This window comes from Neomonachus schauinslandi, chromosome 8 (assembly GCF_002201575.2).
Source record: "Neomonachus schauinslandi chromosome 8, ASM220157v2, whole genome shotgun sequence".
Taxonomy (NCBI): Eukaryota; Metazoa; Chordata; class Mammalia; order Carnivora; family Phocidae; genus Neomonachus; species Neomonachus schauinslandi.
In genome coordinates, this window is record NC_058410.1 from 40,171,155 (window position 1) to 40,195,357 (window position 24,203).

Below are 24,203 nucleotides of genomic sequence, written 5' to 3' on the forward strand. Positions count from 1 at the left end.
AGGGATTGTGACGAATTCTAAAAGCAGATGGGCTCACTTTAAAGGCAGTGATGACTAGAGAAAATCAAAACTAGAAAGCAGAAAATTGCAGACCCTAACAATGGAATTTCTAGGAGCTCTCCGTGGTGCTGCTCAATTCAGGCTAAGCCTCCTCTGATGGTTTCTAGGCAGCACAGCAGTCACCTTAGCCTTTCTTTGGGTTAAGGTCCTTTCCAGATCTAAATATTTATAAAACTAGAAAACAGCCTCTTATGATTTGCAGCAGAGTACTTTGACTCTTCTTTCACTAGCTTAATTACATCTCTCAGTTTAGCACCTAGCAGTAACCCACTATGACACTGACCATCTACCTGGGTTGAGACAGCAGGCTACAGTTACCACCAAATGTAGTTTGTTTACCAGCTCTGTAGCAATCCATTATTGTCCTATATGGAGTAGAAGGTGCTTTCCTTAGCCATATTAGCAGAGATAATGGGATGACCAGAGGCATCTCTTTGAGATCTTCTTTTGAAACTAGTCGATAAAGTTGTCTATCTGCCTGAATCACTACCCAGTTGCAAATAAATCTGGTTTTCTGAGCTTCGGAGTCTTAGGTTATGTGGGCCTATACTTATTTCCAAAAAAAAAAAAAAAATTGTGAGTATATCCCTTAGAATTTGGATTTTGGAAATAAATTTATTCTGTATTTCACCCCAGAAAAAATATATCCCTGGGAATTTAGATTAAAAAACATAATAATAACAAAACTATTGCCACATGAAAGAATAATAATTTCTCTCGAGACTCATATGTTAAAGTAAAAAAATGATACCTCATGAACGTCATTTCTATCATTCTGTGATCAAAAACTAGATAATGATTGGCTTTAAAGCATTAAGGAACTTCCAAGTCAATACAGCAGATTGAATAAGCTCAATGTCCTCACCTCCCTCTACAAATTTAAATGACAGTAAACAGTACAAACAATAGTAAATTTACAAAAGCATTGTGAAAGAGGCAAAACAATATTACTAAATCAGATATTTGATAAAATTTTAAAATATGAAAACTACATGTAGTTTTGACTTCTACCTCAAAGAAGATGGGATAATCATACTTTTCCTTATTCTTCCCATTAAGTATAACTTAAAAAACTGGGCATTACACATAAAAAAAAAAAAAAACATAAGAAGACTACGAAAGGTGAAAGCACACCAGCTAGAAACCTTAGGATCCAAACAATGACCTGGGTAAATACCCTGAGTTTGACTTTGCCTCATATATCTCAGACTTAGAGCTCAGGAAACTGCCAACTGGAAATTCCAGTGGGCACAGACAAAAAAAAACCCTAACAAAAGTTTGCTCTCACTGGGCAAAGGACCAGGAAAGATGCACACTCACAACATTCAAAACTTTTAGGCTATAACTATGCTACTCCAGCCATACACCACGGGGTGGGGGGGGGGGAGAAAAAAGAAAAGAAAAGGAAAGGGAAGGGAAGGAAAGGAAAAAATGTGACCTAATCACCACCCACACCAACAAAGGGTGAGAGGGAAGTCTAGAATGGCACTTTTTGCAGGCTGTTATGAGGCACCCCACCCCTACTCTGGTGGTCAGAGAAAAGTAAGTGAGCAGTCAGGACTTTCATTCTCTACTACATCATCATTAATATCCAGTTGTGAGCTTGTACAGTATTTTTATATGACATTACCAGAAGGGAAACATGAGATTTCTCTGTACTACTTCTTAAAACTGCACATGAATCTACAATGACCTCAAAATAAAATTAAAAAGTTTAAGAAATAAATACATGTGATCATAAGACATTATGATATACAAAGGATTAAGACCACAGATACAAAGTCCATAGTATAGGAATATGAGAAAAGGGATCAGAGAAAAATTCAGAAGAAAGAATAATAAAAATGTTGGTTTTTCCAACTGAAAGAATAATAAAAATATGTCATTATGGTCTAGTAGACACATAAAAGATCTGCTTCTAAGTGTGTGCTTGCAAATGCCAAAGATGAAGAAAGATACTAAAATCTTTTACAAAATATAAATACCTACAAAGCAACAAGGACTTATCTGAAATCAGGCTTCTTATCAAAAATAATGGCTGTTTCATAGCTATGAAGTAATGATTTCAAAGCACTGAGGGAAAATTATTTTGAATTTGTATTTCTATATCTAGCAAAACTATCAACCAAAATGGAAATGGAATAAACACATTTAAAAGAATTCAAATACTCTGACATTTTACCCCCCTGTACTCTTCCAGGTAAAACAAACAAACAACAACAACAAAAACTAGAAAAAATGCAAAGACTTGAAGAAATGAACTCCAAGAAACAGTTAACATAACATAAGTAAAATTTTAAAATTTTCTGAGATGGCAGTTTGAGATAGGTAAAAATCATAACATGAAATAAAGAGCTCCTAGAATACCTTCAAGAGGAAAGTGGCTTCCTTACAGTACACAATATGATTAAAAAACTAGGTGCTAACGATGTAACTTTTACTTTATTAATTTCTGTACTGACTAAAATTATACTGACTTCTGCATGTATTCCCTGTGTGACTAAACAATAAGTAAAACTCCAACTGGTTTTTAAAGCACTTGATAAATATTGGATGCTGGTGGACTCTATATCCTAGTTTGACAGAGATTCCATTCTCTAAATCTTTACAAGACTGTATAGGAGGAATCCTTTCAGTGTTTTAGTAGCTAATAATTTTTCCTAGGAGTTTCTCAATTTAAGTCACCTCATTAAAAAATGTATTCTCATTCTCACTTTTTAAAAAAGTCATATTCTCATTTTATGAAAATGAAGTCCCAAATTCAGCGGATTTCTCACTTTAAGCTAAAGCAACAATATCACTATAGTTGTCTTGGACACCATCTTAAGACTATGGAGAAATTATTTAGCTTTTCCTCCCTTTAAATTCAGGATGTTTGGAAATACTCATCTTAGGAAAGTTGAACTGATTGAATCACCGCCATGTTACCTTTGTAGACATATAGTTATAGTGACCAGGTATAAAGAAATTACCAACCCCCTTATCTAGGCAAAACTAGTCAGGTACAGAGACTGCTGTCAGTACAGAGAATGGATTGTAGGAAAGATGCACTTATCCATTGTGCTTGAATGTAGCAATTACACTTCCTTGAAACACTGTCTAATTATCACCTCTTTCTTTCAGAGAACATAAGCAAACATAAAAAAAAAAGTAAATATTTTAGGGAATCAGTTTTGTGAAAGAGAATAAAAGATATCCACCATTCCTCTTCTTCCTAGGATCACAGCTAGACTACACTTCTTCACTTCCTTTGTAGTTATGGGTATCTACTTGACTGAGTTTTCTAGCCAATAAAATTTGAAAGAAAGCAATGTGCATTGTTTTCAGGTCTGGCCCATAGAAAAATGTGTAATCCTCCATACTTTTTTACCTTATAGGAAAATGGAATGGAATTGAGCGAAGTGACCTGAAAACTATACCTAGAAAATGGCAGGACAACAAGGTGGAAGGAACATAGTCATTGACTCACTAGGAGAAGCACCTTATTGGACTTCATGGAAAGATGACTGAATCAATGTACACATTTTGGTTTGTTTGTTATAGCAGCTATTACTATGTTACATAACTACCTCACACTCACCCACATCTTAAAATTCGAACTAATTGGGATCTTGCAAAAATGCAGTTGACTTTAAGCTATAGAAACACACTGTTGGGACATCTGGCTGGCTCAGTCAGTTAAGCGTCTACCTTCGACTCAGGTGGTGATCTCAGGGTCCTGATCAGCGGGGAGCCTGCTTGTCCCCGCTCTCTGCCCCTACCCCATCTCCCTCTTTTTTTCTCTCTCTCTCTCAAATAAATAAATAAAATCTTTAAAACACATACACACACTGTTATTAATTGTGCATCAAATAGTAGTCTAGGAGGCACTCCTACTATGAGTTTGTTGTAGTTTCTCCAATTGCAGATGTGCAGAAAACTAAGCCCATTAAAAACAGACATCAAAAACTAATGATGTAATGTATGGTGATTAACATAACAAAATAAAATAAAATTAAAAAAAACAGATCTTCAGAGCAGTTATAATGAAGGATAAAGAGTATCTTCTTTCCAGGTCAATCTTAAGAAAATATAACAAGAGTGTTACCCATGGATGAGACAAAAGAATCACTCACCTCCATGATTCTGGAAAAATGGTAGCAGAATTTTGAAAATTTATGAAAACAAAAATGACACCTTTGTTTGAGATTTCAAAAATGTTTGATTTAGATGTACCTGAAGTTATATTTATGAAGGCAAAATGACTAAACATTTGAAAAATAAGCATGTCAATTTTATCAACATCTGTACAAAAATCTGATGATATTAGGGTCCTAATCTTTTCCCAACATTATTAAGATATGATCGACAGGTAAAAATTGTATATATTTAAGATCCACAGCATGTTTTGTTATATACACACATTGTAAAATCATTGCCACAGTCAAGCTAATTAACACATCTGCCACCTCACATAATGACCGTGGGGGGGGGGGGGGGGTGAGTGTGTGGGGGCGTGTGCGGTGAAAACACTTGAGACCTACTTTCTTTGCAAATCTCAAGAATACAGTACATTGTTACTAACTATAGTCACCAAACTATACATTAGGTCTCAGATTTATTCATCTATAATGGAAAGTTTGTACCCTTTGACCAGTATCTCCCATTTCCCTCACCTCCCAGCCCCTGATAACCACCATTCTACTCCTGTTACTATGAATTTGAATTTTTTTAGATTCCACATGTAAGTAAGATCATGCAGTCATTTGTCTTTCTGTGCCTGGTTTATTTCACTTAGCATGTTCCCAGGTTCATGCATACTATTGCAAAAGGCAGAATTTCCTTCTTTTATAAGGTTGAATAGTATTCCATTGCATCAGAACTAATTTTTGAAAGGATAAGTGGCTGTTCACATTTTGCACTTTAGAACTGAGGAGAGTGAAAAAATAAAGTTCCACTGGGGGAGAAGGACGTATCAAGATGTATTTGCATTGCTACTAAAAAGAATAAAAGAGAACTTGCACTTACTCATCTTTTTTGTTCTCTCGTTAAGGACATGTCTAAACATAGCCAATAAAATGAAATGCAGAGCAGCTCATATGGTTTGTTCAGTTTTTCATTATAGATAATTACTTTCTATCCATTTATCATTATCTCACTGACTCAGACCAAATGATTGCTATTTGCTTCTTTCCCTTTTGTCACTGCAATTATTTGGTTATTTGAGGCAAATACACTCTCCTTCAGTAGTGTAGAGGTATTAAATTGAAAGTGTAGAGGTATTAAATTGTATTGATGATTACTAATACTTTAAGTCAGCAAGTATGTGTTAAGCAACTCTAGAGCACCCATCTCTTCATTTTTTGTCAAGGGTGACACATACTTCCTACAACTAGACATTTTAAACAGATTTAGCTGCTAATCAAAACATAAAATAGCAATTGTAATGCCAGAAAAAATAGTAATATGTAGACATTTATATGTATATATGTAATATATACATACACAGAATTATCCTAGCCCACTATCAAAGGTTATATAATCCTTAGCCCACTTGCTGAACTGAATATTATATATAGCTTTTACATGCCTATTGTCAGCTTTTAAAAAGACTTCCAACGTCCTACTTCTGGGAACGAAACCTCTCAGCCAAACCACCACATTCTCACACCATGAAATAAAGCAACTTTAAGGGTTTCACTCATTTGTTTTAGGTTAAGTAACAACTGAAAGGAAGCACACTTAGCTCAGACAGCTATGCATGTGATGAAAAAAATGTCACTTTTTTTACACACTACCCTTGTCGCTGTTTCTCAATATGGTTCTGCCTGTGCATACAAAATGTGGAAATAAATGCTCCCACCTTCAGGCTGTCTGAATGAATACAGTTCATGAATCTGTGTTCATTTTTTAAAAAGATAGGCATGGTTTCAGCCCTCTCCCATCAATGCACCATAATGCTGCCTTAAGTTTACAAGGTAGCTTGAATGCAAGAAGTTTCTGCTACTGTCCAAAGCATTTTAAGCCTGAACACTATTGGCAGGTTAACAACCATTGCAAAGAACACTGTTGCAAAGCACAGAGACCTTTTGTTTTATTACAAATTTCTAATTTACCCAATGTCTCACTGAGTTCTTTTTTGATATTCTCTCTTAACCATCACACACACGCACACACACACACACACACACACACAATTTGGAAGCTGCCAGAAATTGTGGATAGGATTTAGAGGACTGCACAAACTAATGCTGGACTGAAGTTAATGGGGCTCCTCACCCGCTAGCCTTGGACAGTGATGTTCCAAGTCATTAGCATGTCTTCTGCTTTTGGCAAGCTCCCCCTGGTAGGACTGGGCTTCCAAACAGTCAGAGCCAGAATTTGTAGAAGCAGTGCTGTCTGCCTTCCACATGAATGACCAGAGCTCCCAGAGCTAACAGATTGGTGGCTGCTCCTAACACTAGACCCTTTAGACCGAAGAAAGGGCTGGCATTAAGTACTGTAGATTGATTACATATTCTTTATTCTTTCACAAGTCCTATTTATTAAGGGCTCTTAAAATATCTGGCACTGATTTAGGCATTTTGTGATGGCCCTGACATCTGAGTTTTATGTAGCAACTCAAAGAGCTATTCAGTTCCTTGTTACAGCCAAACCTCCTGACAGCGAGCCGCGCCTTGACTACATTATGTACTTTTCAGCAGATGGAGTTTGGGGATTCCTGTGAAACTGTGAAACAAAAGCACTGAGACACAGCAGGACAGAGCTAAGAGGGAAAAACAGATAAATATATCCGAAGAACAATGAACAACACAGGTACCATTAATATTAAGTTAAAAAAAATGACAAATAAGAGATTCTGGATTCATAAGAGTTTGAGTTTTTCATTACTAAAGAGTTTTAAGAATGCTCATATTTTATGAGAAAAAATAAAAATAGAACAAGGACAAGAAATATTAAAAAGAACATTGTTTCACTGTAAATTCAAACAGTCTAAACTGTTCCAGGTATTTCCAAATATTTCATGTTTTAATTGGCTTCCCAGGGCTACAAGTCACAACCACTTAATCTTGTATTGATTTTCTAAGATGCTTCCTGTTACTATGACTACCCCAATCAATTAACTTCTTATTAGTAGCAAGATAATTTTCTTTCTTGTTTCTTTCCAATGAAGTCTGAATAATTTATTTCCACAAAAATATCTGTTGTTGCCTCTTATCTATCAAGGAACTACATTATGTTGGTAAAAATGTTTGAGGCCTTTTGTTTAAAAATGTGTTTACAGATTCTGCACAGAGAAAGCATACAGAATTGCCTTGGACCAATATCATGAGTGGTTTATCAATCTGTGGTTGTATTGATAAAAGTTCTCTTTGGCTACGGAAAAGTGCCTTTCACTTGGCCTTTATCACAGGGAACTGAGAGGCTGGCAATTACTCAAGGAGGATTTTCACTGGGAAGAAGAAAATCGTTCTGCCATAGGTCAGCCATTGTGACTTCTTTAGTTAGAATTGTATTCCCTAACCCAAAAACAAATTTCACTCGTGGTATAGCATGAGGATTTGGCATGGGGGAGCGAAGTTACTATAATCTGAGCCTACCCGCTTTTTCTTAAACACGGCCCTGGAAACAATAGAAACAAGATTCAGGAGAGACACTGGTCTTTGGAGTCAGACAACCTGGACTCACGCCTTTATGTCATTTGAGAAAATTTGGTTAACTCTCCTAAACACCCTGAAGTTTCATTTCCTGTCCTACAAAATGAGATCAATATAGTTACTCCATGGTAGTGTGGGGGCTCTCTAAATCTAACTTCTCCATCCTTCTATCCACGTCCTTTTTTCTACTCAAGAGATCTTTCCAAAACAAAGGAGTGATCAGGTCACTTGCTTGTCCCAAACCTCCCCCATGTCTGGAGAACACAGGACAAATCACATAGAATGCCATCCTCCATCCCATTGAAACAGTTCTCAACCAGCCTTTCTTGGCTCATCCTCTGGTCATTTGCCTCAATTCACTTCTTGGTCTAGCCACCTCAAAACAGATTTATCAGGTACCTTCAATGCTTTACAGCTGTATGTTTGTTCAAAGCACCTCCCCAAAGTTTTCCTGCCCAAAATGTTCTTCCTATCCTTGTCCACTTAGCAAACTCTTGCTCATCCCTCCAGGCCAAGGATATCCCCACAATCACCACCTTTCCAACTGTGCCTGGAGTTTCTCCCCAAGAAAACAAAGATTAATTTTCACTAGGTGAAACAATCTCATTTTTCATTTGGCTTCCAACATGAAAAAAATATTTTATTTGGCACCTAACGTGAAAATATCTAGATGCTACTTAACCACACAGTGAAGTGATAAAAAAAAAAAATGCAATCTGTGTACTGATAACCTAAGCACTAAAAGCAAAAGATCATGTTATTCAGATCCCAAAGTCGATCAGCTTTAAGTCTAAATAGTCTAAGTAGTCACTGAATTGTGAGAAAACCAGCACACATGCAGAAAAATATGTCACCTGCCAAATAAGCTTATCCATATCAATTACTTTGAGCATGGCCATCACCTGTTAGGTACAAGATATATCATTTCTAATTTAATACTTTAAAATTGGTATAAATGAATAGACTGAGATTCAAACAAGGTAAGTAATTTGCCCAAGTATTTTAGTATGTAGCAGGCTTGTCATCCAAATCCAGGCCTATCAGCCTCTAAAGCCTATTCTATTTCCACCCTTCCACATTATATCCCTATTAACCTTGCACTTTGATCATAGGTAGGTCTTAAAAGCAATGGTCTATGTGTCTTTCTCCCAGGTTTCAGGTGCTATCTCTAGCCAGGTCACTCAAAATACTCTTGCTTGAGAAAAAGGGGGTTGGTGTGTGCATTTAGATAGGTTATACCTAAAGAAGAAAAGAGATGGGGCCTCTTCAAAGCACAGTTGCCTCATCCCATTAATAATACACATTATTAAAGTAAGTTTTCTTCCTGGCACTAGACCCATTGATGACCTTTCTCATTTTTACTTCAACTCCTTAGAGTATTTTTTTATGTTTGCCTGAATAAAAGTAACATATTATAGCAAGATTATAGCATGATATAAATTATCGCTGAGTTATTAAAGATATCCTCATCTCTTAATTTCCCTGACTGGGTTCATCGGAAGGTGTTTACTATTGTGGTAGTACTGGTAGTCTTGGTGATGGTAGTAGTTGTGTTTAGCAACCTAAAATTGCGTACATATCTTACTTCAAACCTTTTTTTGGTCTTATGTTAATCTCAAAAAAAGTTTATTGATGCTTTGCATGAAATATGGATCAAGGCAACAATGTCTCTCACAGAGCTTATGCAAAGTAAAACAGAGGAATGATTAGAAAAGTCAAAATGTTACTTCAGTAGAAGACAAACTAGGAAATCATGCTTGTCTCAATGAATGGAACATTTTTAGTACATCTTCTATTCTTATTTGGAATTACTATTTTTTTAAATCTAGATATAGATATAAACATAGATACAAGATAGACACGTAGATACAGAGCATTTAAAAATCAATCCAAACTGGAGGAAAACTGAGTTTAAAGGTTAATAACAGGGGCCCTGGGTGGCTCAGTTGGTTAAGCATCTGCCTTCAGCTCAGGTCATGGTCTCAGGGTCCTGGGATGGAGCCCCGAGTCGGGGGGGGGTCCCTGCTCAGTGGGGAGTCTGCTTCTCCCTCTCCCTCTTTCTCCTCCTCTCTCCGCCCCTCCCCCACCAGCTCATGCTCTGTCTCTGTCTCTTTCTCTCTCAAATAAATAAACAAAATCTTTTTTAAAAATAAAATAAATATTAGTAACATGTCAAATTTATTCCCCATAAAGATTTCCTTTCTTTTAAGTGGCTTCCCAGTTTACAACCAGGGGAAATCAACCTTGCTTCCTCAGTCTGGGTCCTGGGAGAAAGGAAAGAGGACTGAAACCTTCATGGGGAATAGAAAGAAACAAGGCAGCCAGCACAGGTCCCCACCTGAGGAGGGGATCCTTCTCTCTCCAACACAAACACAGAGATTTAAATTGACTGTAGTTCCTATCTTGCTGACACTTAGCACTTAAAGAAATTTGGATTGTGGCCATGGCTAATGGGGAAGCTCCCAAACATGTCCCGGTTGTCAGTTCTCCCTCCTGGACTGACTTATAACACTACTATTGAATGACTCCATAAAGCATGTAAGTTAGCAAATAACAAGATACTGAGTCTATTCTTGAGGTGGTTTTTTTTTTTTTTCAATTTCTACAAATAATATGAGTTCTCCAGTTCTTCCTGTAGCTGAAGGCCTAGCCTATCCATCTTGTAAAAAAAAGATGACAAGTTAAATTAAAAAAAAAAGATAAAACAATTATGAAAGGCTAGATTGCCATTCTGTGCTAAGTAACATGGTTGTGGTACCCAATTTTCTTTATAAAGCGAAGGACACTTTATACACTGCTGGCAATAGTGCAGAATTAGGACTGATTCCACATGAAAAATGCATTTCCAAACATGCTTATCCTGTGTCCTCTCTCAACCCCTATTAACTGTTTCTATGGAGTTTTAAAAAAGATGTTATTTAAGATAAGACAGGAGCACCGCTGACTCACCCAGAGCAAGTCAGGAAACCTGCATCAGGAAAAAGCTATGCAGAGAAAAAGGATCAGTGTGCCTTATTCACTTCAGGGGCAAAATCCAAACTGTGAATTCAATTTGGTTAAGATGTCCTGCTGCCTGGAGAAATGGACCATTTTTAGTCGAGTCATCAGCCATCAATTTAAATGCCTACAGACACAGTCAGAAATTACTATGGAACAGAGATCTGGATAATTTTGGCTATTCAACATGAAAAAATAAAGTCTAGCATTCTGGCCTAATGAATGACAAAGATATAATTAGTCATTTTAAAACAAGGGATATTTTCAGCGGTAAAAGTTACAAAAATTAACTGTTGACTTGCAAACTTCTAAGATACATGTTGAATATCCAGAGAATAGTAACTAATACCACTCAAGAGTTAATTTGCAAATTTGGTAAAGAATTTAAGATTTATTCCATAAGTACTATATACAAAGTACTGTAAAGCAAACCACAGAAAGTGGAAGGACATCCTAAAACTTAAAAAGTAGGTTTATGACATGTCACTAACTAATAATTGATTTTCCACTTTATAGTTCCGAACCAGGTAAGAGTCGTTCACTGGAAGAAGCACCATCCCTATGTCAATTCCATGTGATGGCCCTTCCACCAAAACAACAACAACAAAAACCCGAATTAAGTCTAGAGAAGTAATTCAAAACAGTGATTCCAAATCTTAGATACCAAAATGCATATTGATTGATTGCTTTTCTAACAGCTTTTTGGGCAACATGAAGATATTAATGATCATATCCCTAATTCAGGAGGTTAAATGGAATAGTAAAACAAATATTTAGCTAATAATTAATATACACATAAAAAGAAAGAGAAACAAAACGAAAAAGCCTAAATAGCTAATAATTAAAATCCAAAATGTGCTCTTTGTTCTGATTATCACGATAAAAATCTCAGGTCATCACCCACATTTATGCTTAGACATAGTGAGGTTTGTACCTAGTATTACAAACCCCATCTATTAAAAGGTCCATATCTTTCAACTTTTCTTCTATAATCCTTTGTCCAGTTAGTGTTTTAGTGTTGGTGCTTAAAAACTATTTTAAAAAATGTTTTTATTATTCTTTAAGTAAGACATTTTGTCATTCTAACACATTAGATAAGAGAAGTCAAACACGAAAGACTGAGAAACTGGGTAATTTGTCAATTTTTACCTGAAGGCCTTCAATAGCCAATCGCAGCATGCTTGGTGTAAGTTTGGAGGCTTGCTTGAAGGTGAAGTTACTCCAGTCTATGATCAAAACAAATCCATTCACCTGAAGCTCAGGATCTTCAATCATAGCTTCTAAAGAAAGTAAGATGGCACGCAAAATATCCACCAGTGTGTACCTATCAGCAACAGAAATGGACTACATTAAATCTAACAACCACTTTTGTCAAAGCTATAGAAAGTGTTTAGCACACTGAAAATTCCTTTTAAAATACCTCAGGAGTCTGAAGATAATTTTGTTTAGAAATCTTCTTCCAAGAGGAAATTTATTTGCTGCACTCCCCGGACATATTAGAATTTAACATGTATTCTCCCCAAACAAACTAAAATGCTTTTGAAAATATTTTGTTTCATATTTTACAACCATTTCCTTTACCTCCAGGCCTTCCTATGATTTTCTAAAATCTCATCTCACCTATCCTGAAAACTAGGCATGGTATTTTTTGAAGCAGCTCAAGAATGCCCTCAGTAATATTGACATTTCACACCTTCACATTTGGAAAAGTTGAGAATGAGATTTGAAGGAGTTCCACCAATAAACAAGAACACTAGGGTAAACAGCTATGGTTAAAAATGTCAGCAGATTTTAATTACTCATATGGAGTTAATATCATAAAGATGCAATGAAAGAAAGAAGGATATGGGATTGAGTCTTTATCTTTTTCAGCCTTGCACCTTAGCACAGTGCCTGGCACATTGTAGGAACCCAATTAATGCTCCTTACGTTCCTGTAGAATGGGAGTAGACTAGAGTGCCAAGGCACTAATTAGAGTAAGATACTACCTCAGCGAAGGCAACAGAACGAAGAGCAAAGAAAAAAAGCCAAATTTGAGAAGTATTTTAGAGGTCAATTTGTTAAAATGTAATACTTAATTAGACACAGAGACTAAGATTGAAGGAAGAGTAAAAGATGACACAAAGATTTTCTAGCTTCAGAGCCTGAATAAATGGTAAAATCTTTCATCAAAATCAATAATGCAAGAAGAGGGTACAGTTGGATGATCTGAAAATGTAGAGCTTGGAATAAAGCCCATTGTAGTATTGGTGAGAAGTATGTAGTACACCCAGAAAGATATATCAAGTAAACATCTGAAAAAGTAGATCCTAAACTGAGGAGAAAGCTCAAGGGGGAAAATTCCAAAGTCAAAAACACACAGATCCTAAGTTCAAGTAAGTGAAGGAGGTAATGTAGTCAGAGCTGAGAAGAAAATAAAATAGTTATTCAAGAAGGGGATCCCAGCATTTCAAGAGGAATCACCAAATTTATGAAAATGTTAACATTTCAAGTTTTTTCCCCTCAGATATTCAGGTGGAGACATCTAGCAAAAGCTAGAGAAAGAAATGTTGACCTCAGGAAACAGGTGGGATGGGGAGGGCTGGTAGATTAGGGGTAGAAATCCCTTCGATGAAGACAGTATGAGATAGTGAGTACATATGAGGGAGTAGTTCTATTTTTCACTTCTAGAAACATTTGGAGGCGAATGGAGAAAGCATAGTAGTCCAGAAAGGAACTTCAGGTGATTTTTCACTTGCTCTGGGTCTCATTTCCTCATCTGTAAAATCAGTAGTTTGGAATAGAATCCCTTTGGGATCCCAGCATTACTCAAGCCTACGGCATGGTGTCAGAAGACTTCAGGATGGAATCTCTTCCCTGTCCTTCATTAGCAGTGTGGTCCTGGACACACCATTGATCTATAATTCTGAGGCTCAGTTCCGTTATATGAAAAAATGGAAGTACCTATGATTAGCTTACTCGATCTCACTGGCCGTGGGGGGCAGGGGGGGCAAGTTAAAGACACAATTCAGGGGAAAGCAATTCCACAGTGCTAGGTATACAGCAAGTGCTCAGTAAATGTTGGTTGGAAGAGATACAGAGCATACTTTTTATTGTAATGGTAACCATAGACATAGTGTACTAAGCAGGATATAATCAGAACTAAAGGCTATTTGTACATTATACTTAAAAATTAATGATGATCTTTAGATAGCTTATTACTCTTACAAAAGGCAAGGATCAAGAGATTATTTTTAAACCTTTGGAAGGTATACAGCCTATCTTACAGGCATAAAGATATGGCATCCCAAAATACTTCCTGAACACGTAAGATAATAAAATTTTGTGTAGAGTTCTATTACCTATTTGTCTTTAAATCTGTAAAATATGTATGGTTGAATACCTTATTTGTCACTCCTTGGCTGGCCTATCTCCTCTATGAATATAATAGCCTAACACAGTGTTATGACAAAAAGCCTATAAACCTACACAGACTGGAAAGATGGAGGAGGAAGGCTATATTTCTGGTTTAAATTTGGAGACCTGTTTAAAAAAATACTCATTTTAATTCCTGAAATTCATAATAATAATTTTTCTAATTTTTAATTAGAAAAGTCCAATTTAGAATTTCTCCCCATTATGATTATTCTTATGTTACCCATAAGAACACCAAATAGCATTAATAATACCAAAAGAGCATTAAGTAAAACTTGACTCTGAAATCAGCTTTGGAAGGATGATGTATTATATCCAGTGAGAATAAACCATAGCACCAGTAAAGGCAGACATCAAAAGGCAATTTGTTTTAAACAACACATTTTAAGAATGGTTTTCCAAAACTGAGGTCAAATCAAGAGAAAAATTTACAGACATATCATTATTCCCAAGGAAATACAGTAAGGCAAATCCCATGATCAGAGATGAAGAAAAGTAGCTTTGCCAAGTTTTCAAGAGCAAATTTCACCAAGTTTTTAAATTTATTATCTTTCTTCAAAAGGAGAATCAAATGATCCTTATATAAATCATTTTGATATCCAAATTGAAGAAAAGAAACATTAAAACATCTTAGCTAACCGCATTCAAAGGGCAGGTCAAAACCACTCTTGACACTCCAGTCCTCTGTTGTCAAACATGTCTCATTACTACCATTAGCAGCTCAGCAGGCTCTTCATAAGCAGAACATTATTACATGAGATCTTGCTAAAGTCTGTCAAATATCCCCAAAGAAATGGAGGATTTTATGAATTTTACATCTTCTGGAATCCTACTTTCATTCTTCTCTTTGAAATTATTTTTAACTGTTACAATCTACAAACCTGAGGCCATTACAATAAGTATGCTCGTGTTTGAGGTTTATCTCCCAACTGTAGGAGCTCCACCATTGCTATTCTTCCCTTGTATGTTGGAAGAAAGCCATAAATAACAAACTAGCACATTAATGCAGCTCTTGACTCTTGATTGTGCTTCTCAAAACAGCATTAAGTAAAGCCTGCATCTGAAATCAACTTGGAGAGGATGATGCATAGCAGGTAGTAAGAAGAAATAATAACAACAGTAAGGGATTTTACAACCGGGACGCCAGACTATATAGACCATTGCTCTTGAAAGACAGCAGAGCTCCGATAATATGTAAAAACCGTATGGAGAAGACGGACACCTGTATCTCCTTTTTGCTACAGATACAGTCAAGAGCAGGGAAGCTTGTTCTCTTGCCTCTGGCCATGCAAGGATTGGGGGTGCTGACTGACCTGTGCAGTCCTGGGGCTTACAGAGTGGCGTCCTCTACAATTTATAATCCGTGCAAAGAGCAACCTAAATCACAAACAGGTCATTTCCTTCCCATTCCCCAACCTTTTCTTTCAGCTTGACAAGGAAAAACTGGCATCTGGGCATCACATTGAACAGCACAACAACAAGCAATTTCCCTTTGTCACTAAATCAATCAGCCGTTATTAAATTCTTCATTAAGGCTACCCCCACCCCTCAGTTTTCATTAAGCCACATTTCTCATGTCTGAAGCACTTCTTATTAGAAAGGTGCTGAGGGGAAAGACAACGGCAGAGAATTGCCTCTATTAATGCCTCGGGGTATCTTTAGCGCTAAAGCTGGTGAACCTATCTAGGTGTTTTATATTACTGAGTGGTAATAATAATACCTCTATCTGTGTAATCGTTTAAGATTTCCAAGGCAATTTCAAATGCATTATCTTAATCTCAAAACAAGCTCAAAGTCTCTATGCTGGCTTTGTTCCTATTATTTTGGAGATGAGGACACAGTCTCAGAGAATTTGAATGGTTTGCCCAGAATTACCCTGGGAGTAAAGCGGGGAGCCTAGATGAGAAGCCAGGTCTTTCTGACACTTGACTTCTTTGCACTCCCCATGCTACCTCATACCTAGAACACAGTCTAATGAATAGCTGTTCTGCTTTTTCAGGTCTCTGTGGCATGTGTGTCAGAAGACAGATCGGAAGTCAATACCAACATGTCACCTTGCCAGGTTACAGGGCAAGCTCCAACCTGGCCCCAGCAGCAGGTTTTGGGGAAGGAAAGGCGAGAAGACATTCCTAAGAGTCTGAATGGGAAGAGGAGAGATCTACAAACCCTAGAGAAAATATGAACTCTGAAATAATCATCTGTCTGGCTTATATCACTGAGCACAGAAGATTAACTGTCTGAGCCTTGCTTTAGTTTTACTGCTGTGGGAATGTAGGTGAGTGAGAACAAGTGAATCACTGAAAATGAAACATCTACAGGAATAATGTCTTTCTTTGGAGAAAAAAAGGTAAAACAATGTGCACCTACTGACATCAGAATAAATAAAATAAAACAAAACAAAATAAAGTAGAACTGTGCTGGAAAAAATGCAAACATCAGAAAGGCAACTCTTCTTTTGAGGGTAGAATACTCTCAGCAAAGGTCTGCTAAGTGCAGTCTTTGTCTTCGGAGATTTATTCCAGCAACTGAACTTTCTAATGGTCTATTCTGATGTTCAGTCAAGATTTTCTAAACGTTAGATGGAATTCTTTCCTGTAGATTTGTTTTTCACTAGACTCCTTTCGGTAACTGTCTATATACACACAAAAAGTTTGACCAACTCACTTACTAGTTGTATGGTCATGGGTGAGACACTCAACTGCCCAGAGCCTCAGCTTCCTCATCTGCAAAATGTGGATATCAATAGGACCTGCCTTGTAGGATTGTGATAAAGATTTAATAGATTAATGTTGTAAAGGGCTTAGAAGAATACCTGGCCCATCACACATGCTATAAAAGTGTTTTAAACGAATGAATAAATGAAGTAATTAATTAATGAATTAAAATGAAACAATAAAAGGTTAAATTCTGCTAACGGAGAAGGCAATGTTCTCTCTGCACAACACTGAGGAGCCCGCAGCTGCCCCTTGGCCCTGAACTTCGAGCACAGGCAAACAGTACCCCCATTAAGCACTTACAACCTCTCTGGTAGTTATTTAGCGCTTCGTGTTTTTTCTTCCCAGAGGTCATATGCCCCTTGATGGTACAAAGAATATGTTACATGTCTTCATTTGCCCCTGGCACCTACTAAATTTCTATGTATGTAACAAATGCTTGACTCAGGCGTACTTTTTAAAAAATGATTTGAATTGAGTACTTTTTGCTCAATTTGTTATTTGATGTTACAAAGACCTGACATACAGGGACATCCTTCCCCCCACCCCACATCAGGAGTGCTGTTTATTATCTTAGTAAAGTATATGCACCTGCTCTCTGTGAAAAGAGCTCAACCTTTCCCAGAATGGAGGAAATGTAATTCATTCGCCTAGGATAGCATTAATTTACTAGCTGTTGGCTTGTTTTAAAATATCTTTAATCATTTCTTTTGAGGCTTCCTTTCAGTGCAGTAACCTCAAACCCTTTGCTTCTCTTCAACTTTGTTTAAAGTTGCATATCTAAAATATGAAAATAGCCCAGGTCATGCCAAACCCCATCAACATCCTACTTTAAGGTTGGCATTCTTGGTCTTCGTTGTTATTTCAAGTTTATTTCACTAATTACTGTATAATTGCCCCAGTTTCTAGAGACCGTCCTATTTTTTCCAGAGATTTATTCCAATATTCCACTAACATTTCTCAGGACAATTTTTTTTTCGTTCCCATTTTCCATGGTATGAACCAAGGGCATAGTTTGGAATAACCTGCAGTTTCCAGAATATTTATGAAAAAAGCCTCCTTATAAGGAAGCAATACAGAAGCTCTGCCGGGACAGAAGTCCTGTGGAATTGACGCTTGCCATTTCCAGTTCTGACTCAATCTCAAAATTCACCATAACACAGCACAAGATGCCTCCAGGATTTGAAGGGTAAGGATTCCTGACCTTGACACAATATAAAACACAGTAAAACAAAAAATTGAAACATATTTAAATAAATATAAGTAAACTTTAATAAACTGAGACAAGGAGTCTTCAAAAATCTGGCCTCAGAATTAAGCCTATCATCGGGCTCCCTGCTCGGCGGGAAGCCTGCTTCTCCCTCTTCCCTTCCCCCTGCTTGTGTTCCCTCTCTCTCTGTGTCTCTCTCTGTCAAATAAATAAAATCTTTTTTTAAAAAAATTAAGCCTATATTCTTTTGTTTGTTTGTTTGTTTTAAGATTACTGAGTATGAGTGTTTCTCCCTAATTATATAGTTAATTGCCCTTGACTATTCCTAGTAATTTTTACTTTATTTTGTTTTATTTTATTTTAGTGCACTTCCAGAGAAGAATGAAACTTTGTGGCTGGGATTAAAACAAACTTGTATAGTCTATGGCTGTTTAAAATGTTAATTTATTGGGGCGCCTGGGTGGCTCCGTTGGTTAAGCAACTGCCTTCGGCTCAGGTCATGATCCTGGAGTCCCAGGATCGAGTCCCGCATCGGGCTCCCTGCTCGGCGGGGAGCCTGCTTCTCCCTCTGACCCTCCCCCCTCTCATGTACTCTCTCTCATTCTCACTCTCTCAAATAAATAAATAAATCTTTAAAAAATAAAAATAAAATAAAATAAAATAAAATAAAATGTTAATTTATTATCAACATAACCTTCTTTTAATTTGGAGACTGACCACGTTATTTTAATACATGGGAGCATATTCACAAGTCAATCAGAACTTGCAAATATCATTATTTTCTTTTTCATGAAAAAGCCACACAATAGGAATAAACAAACTGACAATAATATGTTTTTTAGGCAAATTCCAGGATAAGCTAGAGAATCATAGCCTGATATTTGACCTGCCAGTCTTCTATCCCTTCCACAGCTTCAATACTATAAGTGATCATCAATGTTTATCATGACAAGCCAAACATAGTGCAAGATGGTCAGTGCTTCAAAATTGCCACTATATTAGGAATCATTTTGGTTTAGCTGTATTTAATTGTTTTCTAATGGTTATTAGTCAGATTCCAGATAAATGCTTGTTTGATGTACAAAAGTATAGAGAACTACTTTATAATTCTAATGAAGTAAAATACTACTTATGACCTACAGGCCAACTATCAGAATGCATGTCATCATTATGTTTCAGGGGCCCAATTCACTCATGAATATTCACAGGAAGTATGTTCCAGTGAATTTCAACTTCTCAGATACCTGCTCCTATGCTCCAGAGTCTAAACTGGTCTCTACTTTAATTCCAAGCTTCCTTTTCTTAAGATAGTATGATCTCTTCTAGCTTCATGTCACATTATCCTCACACTCTATTGTTGCAATCAGGTGGACAATTTAAAGGTATCTGCTGAGTCCTAAGCAGGGCACTATCATTCAGGAAGGAAACACAGCATATAATGCGTGGAAGACTACTGCATCTTAGCAATGTGGTGTAACAGTTCAGTTGTTTTTAATTTTGTGGAATTTATTCTTGTTTTCAGAAATTATGTTAGACAATCTGAAAGAAATGAGATAAAATTGTATGAATCTTTACCAAGGTATAGATTGCACAACAAATGTAACAAATCATCTGACCCTGTTCTATCCTTTTTAGAAAAACCACAGACCACATTGAAAGTCATTTTGACATTCTAGTATTTCAATTATTTTTTAGGTATGTTAGAAGGCAGGTACACTGTAAATATTTTTATTTTACCTTAGTCTTCCTGAAGATTCCATGTCTCCTACAAAAGCTTTGGAAATGGTCCAGTTCTTTGCAATAACCTGAAACTGACCTGCACCACACTGCAGTATAAAGAAACACTATTTTATTTATAGTCACGATCTCATACACATTTACTGTTGCTAGTCTCCTGAGGAGCACAGAAAACTGTCCTACAAATTTCACACAGGAGAAAGTATACATCAGATAACTTCCTACTTAGAATCTTTTTTTTAAATGCATAACTCACTTCAACTCAACAAATATCAACTAGCAATAACTCTAGATCACGTGCTATTATAAATATAACATAAGACTTAGTCTTTTTGTCACACAAATTAGTTATTTCAGAGGTCTTTACAAAATTTTTTAAAAATTCGATTAAAAAAATCTTGCTTTCCCTTTTGGGAAGTTGGAAATAAGCTGTTTCGAAATAAAGGGAACATTTTCTTCTACCTCATTTCTGGAATTTCCCTGGGTAATCCTGGACGTTCCCACCTATTGTCTCTTTAAAACAATGCTATTTTACTTTCTTAAAACAATGTTACTTAAAAAAAAAAAAAAAAGATTGTTAAAAGCCAGGCAATTCACAGAACAACTCAAGGAAGGTGGTCAGAATTGTGATCAGAAGTGCAGTCTTCTCAAGAGACCCAGGTTGTTTGGTCTGGCAGGATGAGAGCAGGATCTGACTCACAGAACGGGAGAGGCATGGGGACCGAGAGAATTTGGCATGTGGCAGATCCACCTAACAGAACGGTAGTATGGGAAACATTGAGGGAAGGTGGCACAGACTTTGTGAAAATTCAAGTTAGATAAGAATTGAGGCTGCAGAGTGTAGAAAGGAAAGGGATTCAGACCCAAGGTAGGAAAGAGGCTGGTGACATCCTGATACTAGAGGAAGAAACTGCCAGAAACCATCCTACATGCTTCAGAGCAGTTCTTATGCATATATTTCAATGATAGAAGTTTACAGAATATGTCAGGAGGATAGGGCTGCTTATCCACTAGTCCTTGTTACTGATATACGCAGATCTGATTTTTTTTTCTAAGAATATAGGAAGAATTTTAGACAAGCTCTAAATAACTTGTATGCCTTCTGATCTTGACATAGTATAACTTCTTGATTATACCTGTTTGTTTCCAACTGTAGAAGTAGAATTCATAATTTTTAGCCTATAGGTCCAGATAGAGTATTTTTACAGAACATAGCTTCTCATTTTTAACTTCACGTACATGAAATTTTAATGTTTAGGATTTTTGTGTAGTTTTAATACAAATAATTTTATATGCCAATTAATAAATCATCTCTCATTGTAGATTTCCAAGGAGATAGATTTTCATTACTGGTAACCTATCCTTTATATGAAAGAATAAGACAGAAAACTAAAACAGTTTCTTTAGTAAATCTGGAGTAATCAGCTTCCCATATAGATGAGAACTATAAGTGACTTTCATCTTAATTAGGCTTATAAATCAGTGTGAATATTAGTTAACTTATAAAAATAAGTGAAAAAAGTCTGATATACATGCACGTCTCTGTGAACACAATCTGCCTCTCTAATGATATCTTTGACAGACCCTGAGATATATTTAAATATAAAATTTCCACAGCACCCATTTCACTGTAGCTCAATAAATAAAATGTCAATCTAACTGACATATGGATTATGTTCCTTCTTGGATAGTTTTTTTTTTTCAATTTTGATATACACAATAATTGGTTTGCATGACCCTACAATGTACATCTCAGATGGGAAAAATATTAAAAGCTTCTTAAAGAGGAATTGTGGTCAAAAGATGGCATTTCATGGGCCTTTAAACTTTGCCACCTGATAAAAAGTAGAGTGAGATCTTTGCAAATAACCAAAATAAGGAATAGACCTCTATTCCCCCTCAATAGCTAACTCTATAAGTTTCTTAGCTTTATGATTCCTTAGGTAGTAATTTGTCTTTTTATTTACCTAAAAGAAATCAGAGTAGTTCTCAACTTAGAATTACAGGGAACAGGTGACTAAAGAGTAAAAACTTGTTAAAAATATTCACTTACATGGTAAGATTTCAACAGTCTGAGAAGCCTCTCTAGAAAACCATAAGATCAATAAGCTTTTTCAGTAACCATAAAAGTCTTTTACAATTGTTCCAGAGATGTTTTCAATGAACCAGATGCATCAAAAGTCACCATTCACAGAACTAAAAATACACCAATGTTATGACAACCAGCTCCTCATGATTCATAGTTCTGGTAACATTCTCAAGTTCCATGAAATATATTTAGCTTTGAACTTAATTGAAACTACCTTACCCAAGACCCTTTCATAATTTTTTATGTCTTTCAACCTGAGAAAATAATTTTGATTGAGGAAGTGGAATAGTTCTTCTCTGCATTCTTCTGTTATAATGTAGATGAAATAAGAATATAATTTCTCCTCCATTAAAAAGCAATAGAACTCCAAAAGTCTACCAACTGACATGTCTGAACATTTTCCACTTGCTTACAAAAGATGAAAAATCACATCAGACAGGAAACACATTCTTTAGATTAGTGACAGGTGTAGAACGAGCATACCAGTCAGCCTTTATTTTCAGTGTCAGTAGGCATGCTCAGCGGCAGAGGGTACAACTCTTCCTTTTCATTGAAGTGACACACATCATATTATTCTTTCATCTACACACCACCAAGCAGAAAAGTTCCCAAGCAACAAAACTATTTGATCTTGGTTGAATGCCAGGCAATTCTTTAAAAATAAAACCTCAGTACTAAGGAGACAGATGATGATGATGATGATGGTGGTGATGGTGATTGTGATGGTGATGATGATAATGAACCTAGTTTAAGAATTGCATTAGGGGAGGGAGGAAAAGTTGTCTCCATTCTCATCCTCATTTCTCCACAGAATAGTAAACTTACTCAAGAGGTTAAAAATTTAGGAGCTTTATTTAGAAGTTGAATGATTTAGATTGCAGCACAATATTAGGGTTCAGGAAGCATTTAGAGCTGCAGTAGAAACTAGGTGCTCACGAAGTAAGAGTTTCAAAGGTAGAAATAAAAGCCTTTCTCCCACCCCTGAGGATGCCCACCGGAACCTCATTTTGTAGTTCCAGTTTCTCTTTTCCCCCAGCCAAATAAACAAACACATCAAAGCTTTAAAACCATGACACTACTCAGGGTAAACTCTGGAAAATGGGAGAGTAAAAGAATCCCCAGGACAAGTTTGAATTTAGGATTTACCTGCTCTGATCCCAGTTGGCTGCAAAAAGGACTAGAATCTTCCTGCCATAGTGGTCCAGATTGGCCAGGCCCCCAGGGAAGCCATCCTTCAGTGCCTGCTTGATGCCAGGGTCAGTGGCCTTGAAGCTTTTGAACATGTCCAGGTTCTGCTGCCGGTACTCAAAGTACTGGGCCAGGAGGCGGAAGGCCTCAAAGTGATGAAACTTCCTGGCCCGCAAGAAGCGTAAGATGAAGGCATCATCTGTGCGCAGAAAGCCAATGTCCGGCCTGGTGATGACCATATCCCTCACCTCCTGGATGTCCTGGTGCAGTGTGTCTGGGTTCTCGTTGAGCTCCAAGCGAGCTTTCTCCAGGGTCTCAGGAGAGAGACCAGCTTGTAAATGAGTCATTGTTCTGCTTATTCCTGAACCTTCCCTTCCTCTTGCTGACTGTCCCACAACAAACCTGGCCTTTGCCACCACCACGCGCTGGCCTCCGGACCTCACTGCAGCCTGCTTCCTCTTCTGTACAGGAAATTATTTGTCTTGGTGTCCAGACTAGGACCCTGTTGCTCCGGCTTTCCCGCAGCTTTTTTCTGGGGGGTATAAACTTCTTTTCCCACCCCTTAAAAACAACGCGTCACTTTGGCTCCTTCTTCCCTTTCCTTTAAAGAGATGTGGACTTCTGGCGGGCCCAACACTCCTTGTCCTTCCTCAGTCCTAACAAAACACCCCTAAACCCACCCTGCACGCTTGGCACTGATCTTGGTACTGTCCTCTTCTCTTCCAAGATGTAACAAAAACAACCCCCCCCGCACATCTCAGCCCCAGCTCTGTGATGCTTCTGCGGTCCCTACTGAAGGATGCGCCTGCCAGGGATAACGATGGGAATTCTGATTAATAATAAGGTGGCTCTTCAGCGCTGAGCTCCAGGGCGGGGAGAGAGCGTCTTTGCCAGAAAGAAAAAGAGAGAAAGGGAAAGAGGGGGGAAAGGAGCTTATTTTTCCTTCTGCTTATTCAAAGATGCTATTTTTAAAAGACATTTGTAGGATTTTGTTTAAAATGATTATGATCCAATTAGGTGGAGACTCTGCAGATAGCGCACCTTCCCTCCTCCCCTCCTAGATACACCGTGATCTCAGAAGGCACCAGAAGGGTTTCTGGTGGCGTTGGCACCAGCGTGGGCTTCCCCCCTTCCAGCCCCACCCGCAACTTCTGCCT

The 24,203-nt window shown here is 37.2% G+C and overlaps 1 protein-coding gene across 1 annotated transcript in view; it reads right to left on the minus strand.

The window, feature by feature from the left end:
* The window catches only part of CLVS2 (clavesin 2), a 61,750-nt gene extending 37,730 nt beyond the window's left edge, over positions 1-24,020 (minus strand). The window contains exons 1-2 of the mRNA XM_021693563.2: positions 23,005-24,020; positions 11,844-12,018 (exon numbers count right to left, since the gene is read on the minus strand). Coding sequence (XP_021549238.1) covers positions 11,844-12,018; positions 23,005-23,393 — 564 coding nt within the window. The 5' untranslated portion in view covers positions 23,394-24,020. The remainder of the gene's footprint in view (positions 1-11,843; positions 12,019-23,004) is intronic.
* Positions 24,021-24,203: the final 183 nt, after the last annotated feature.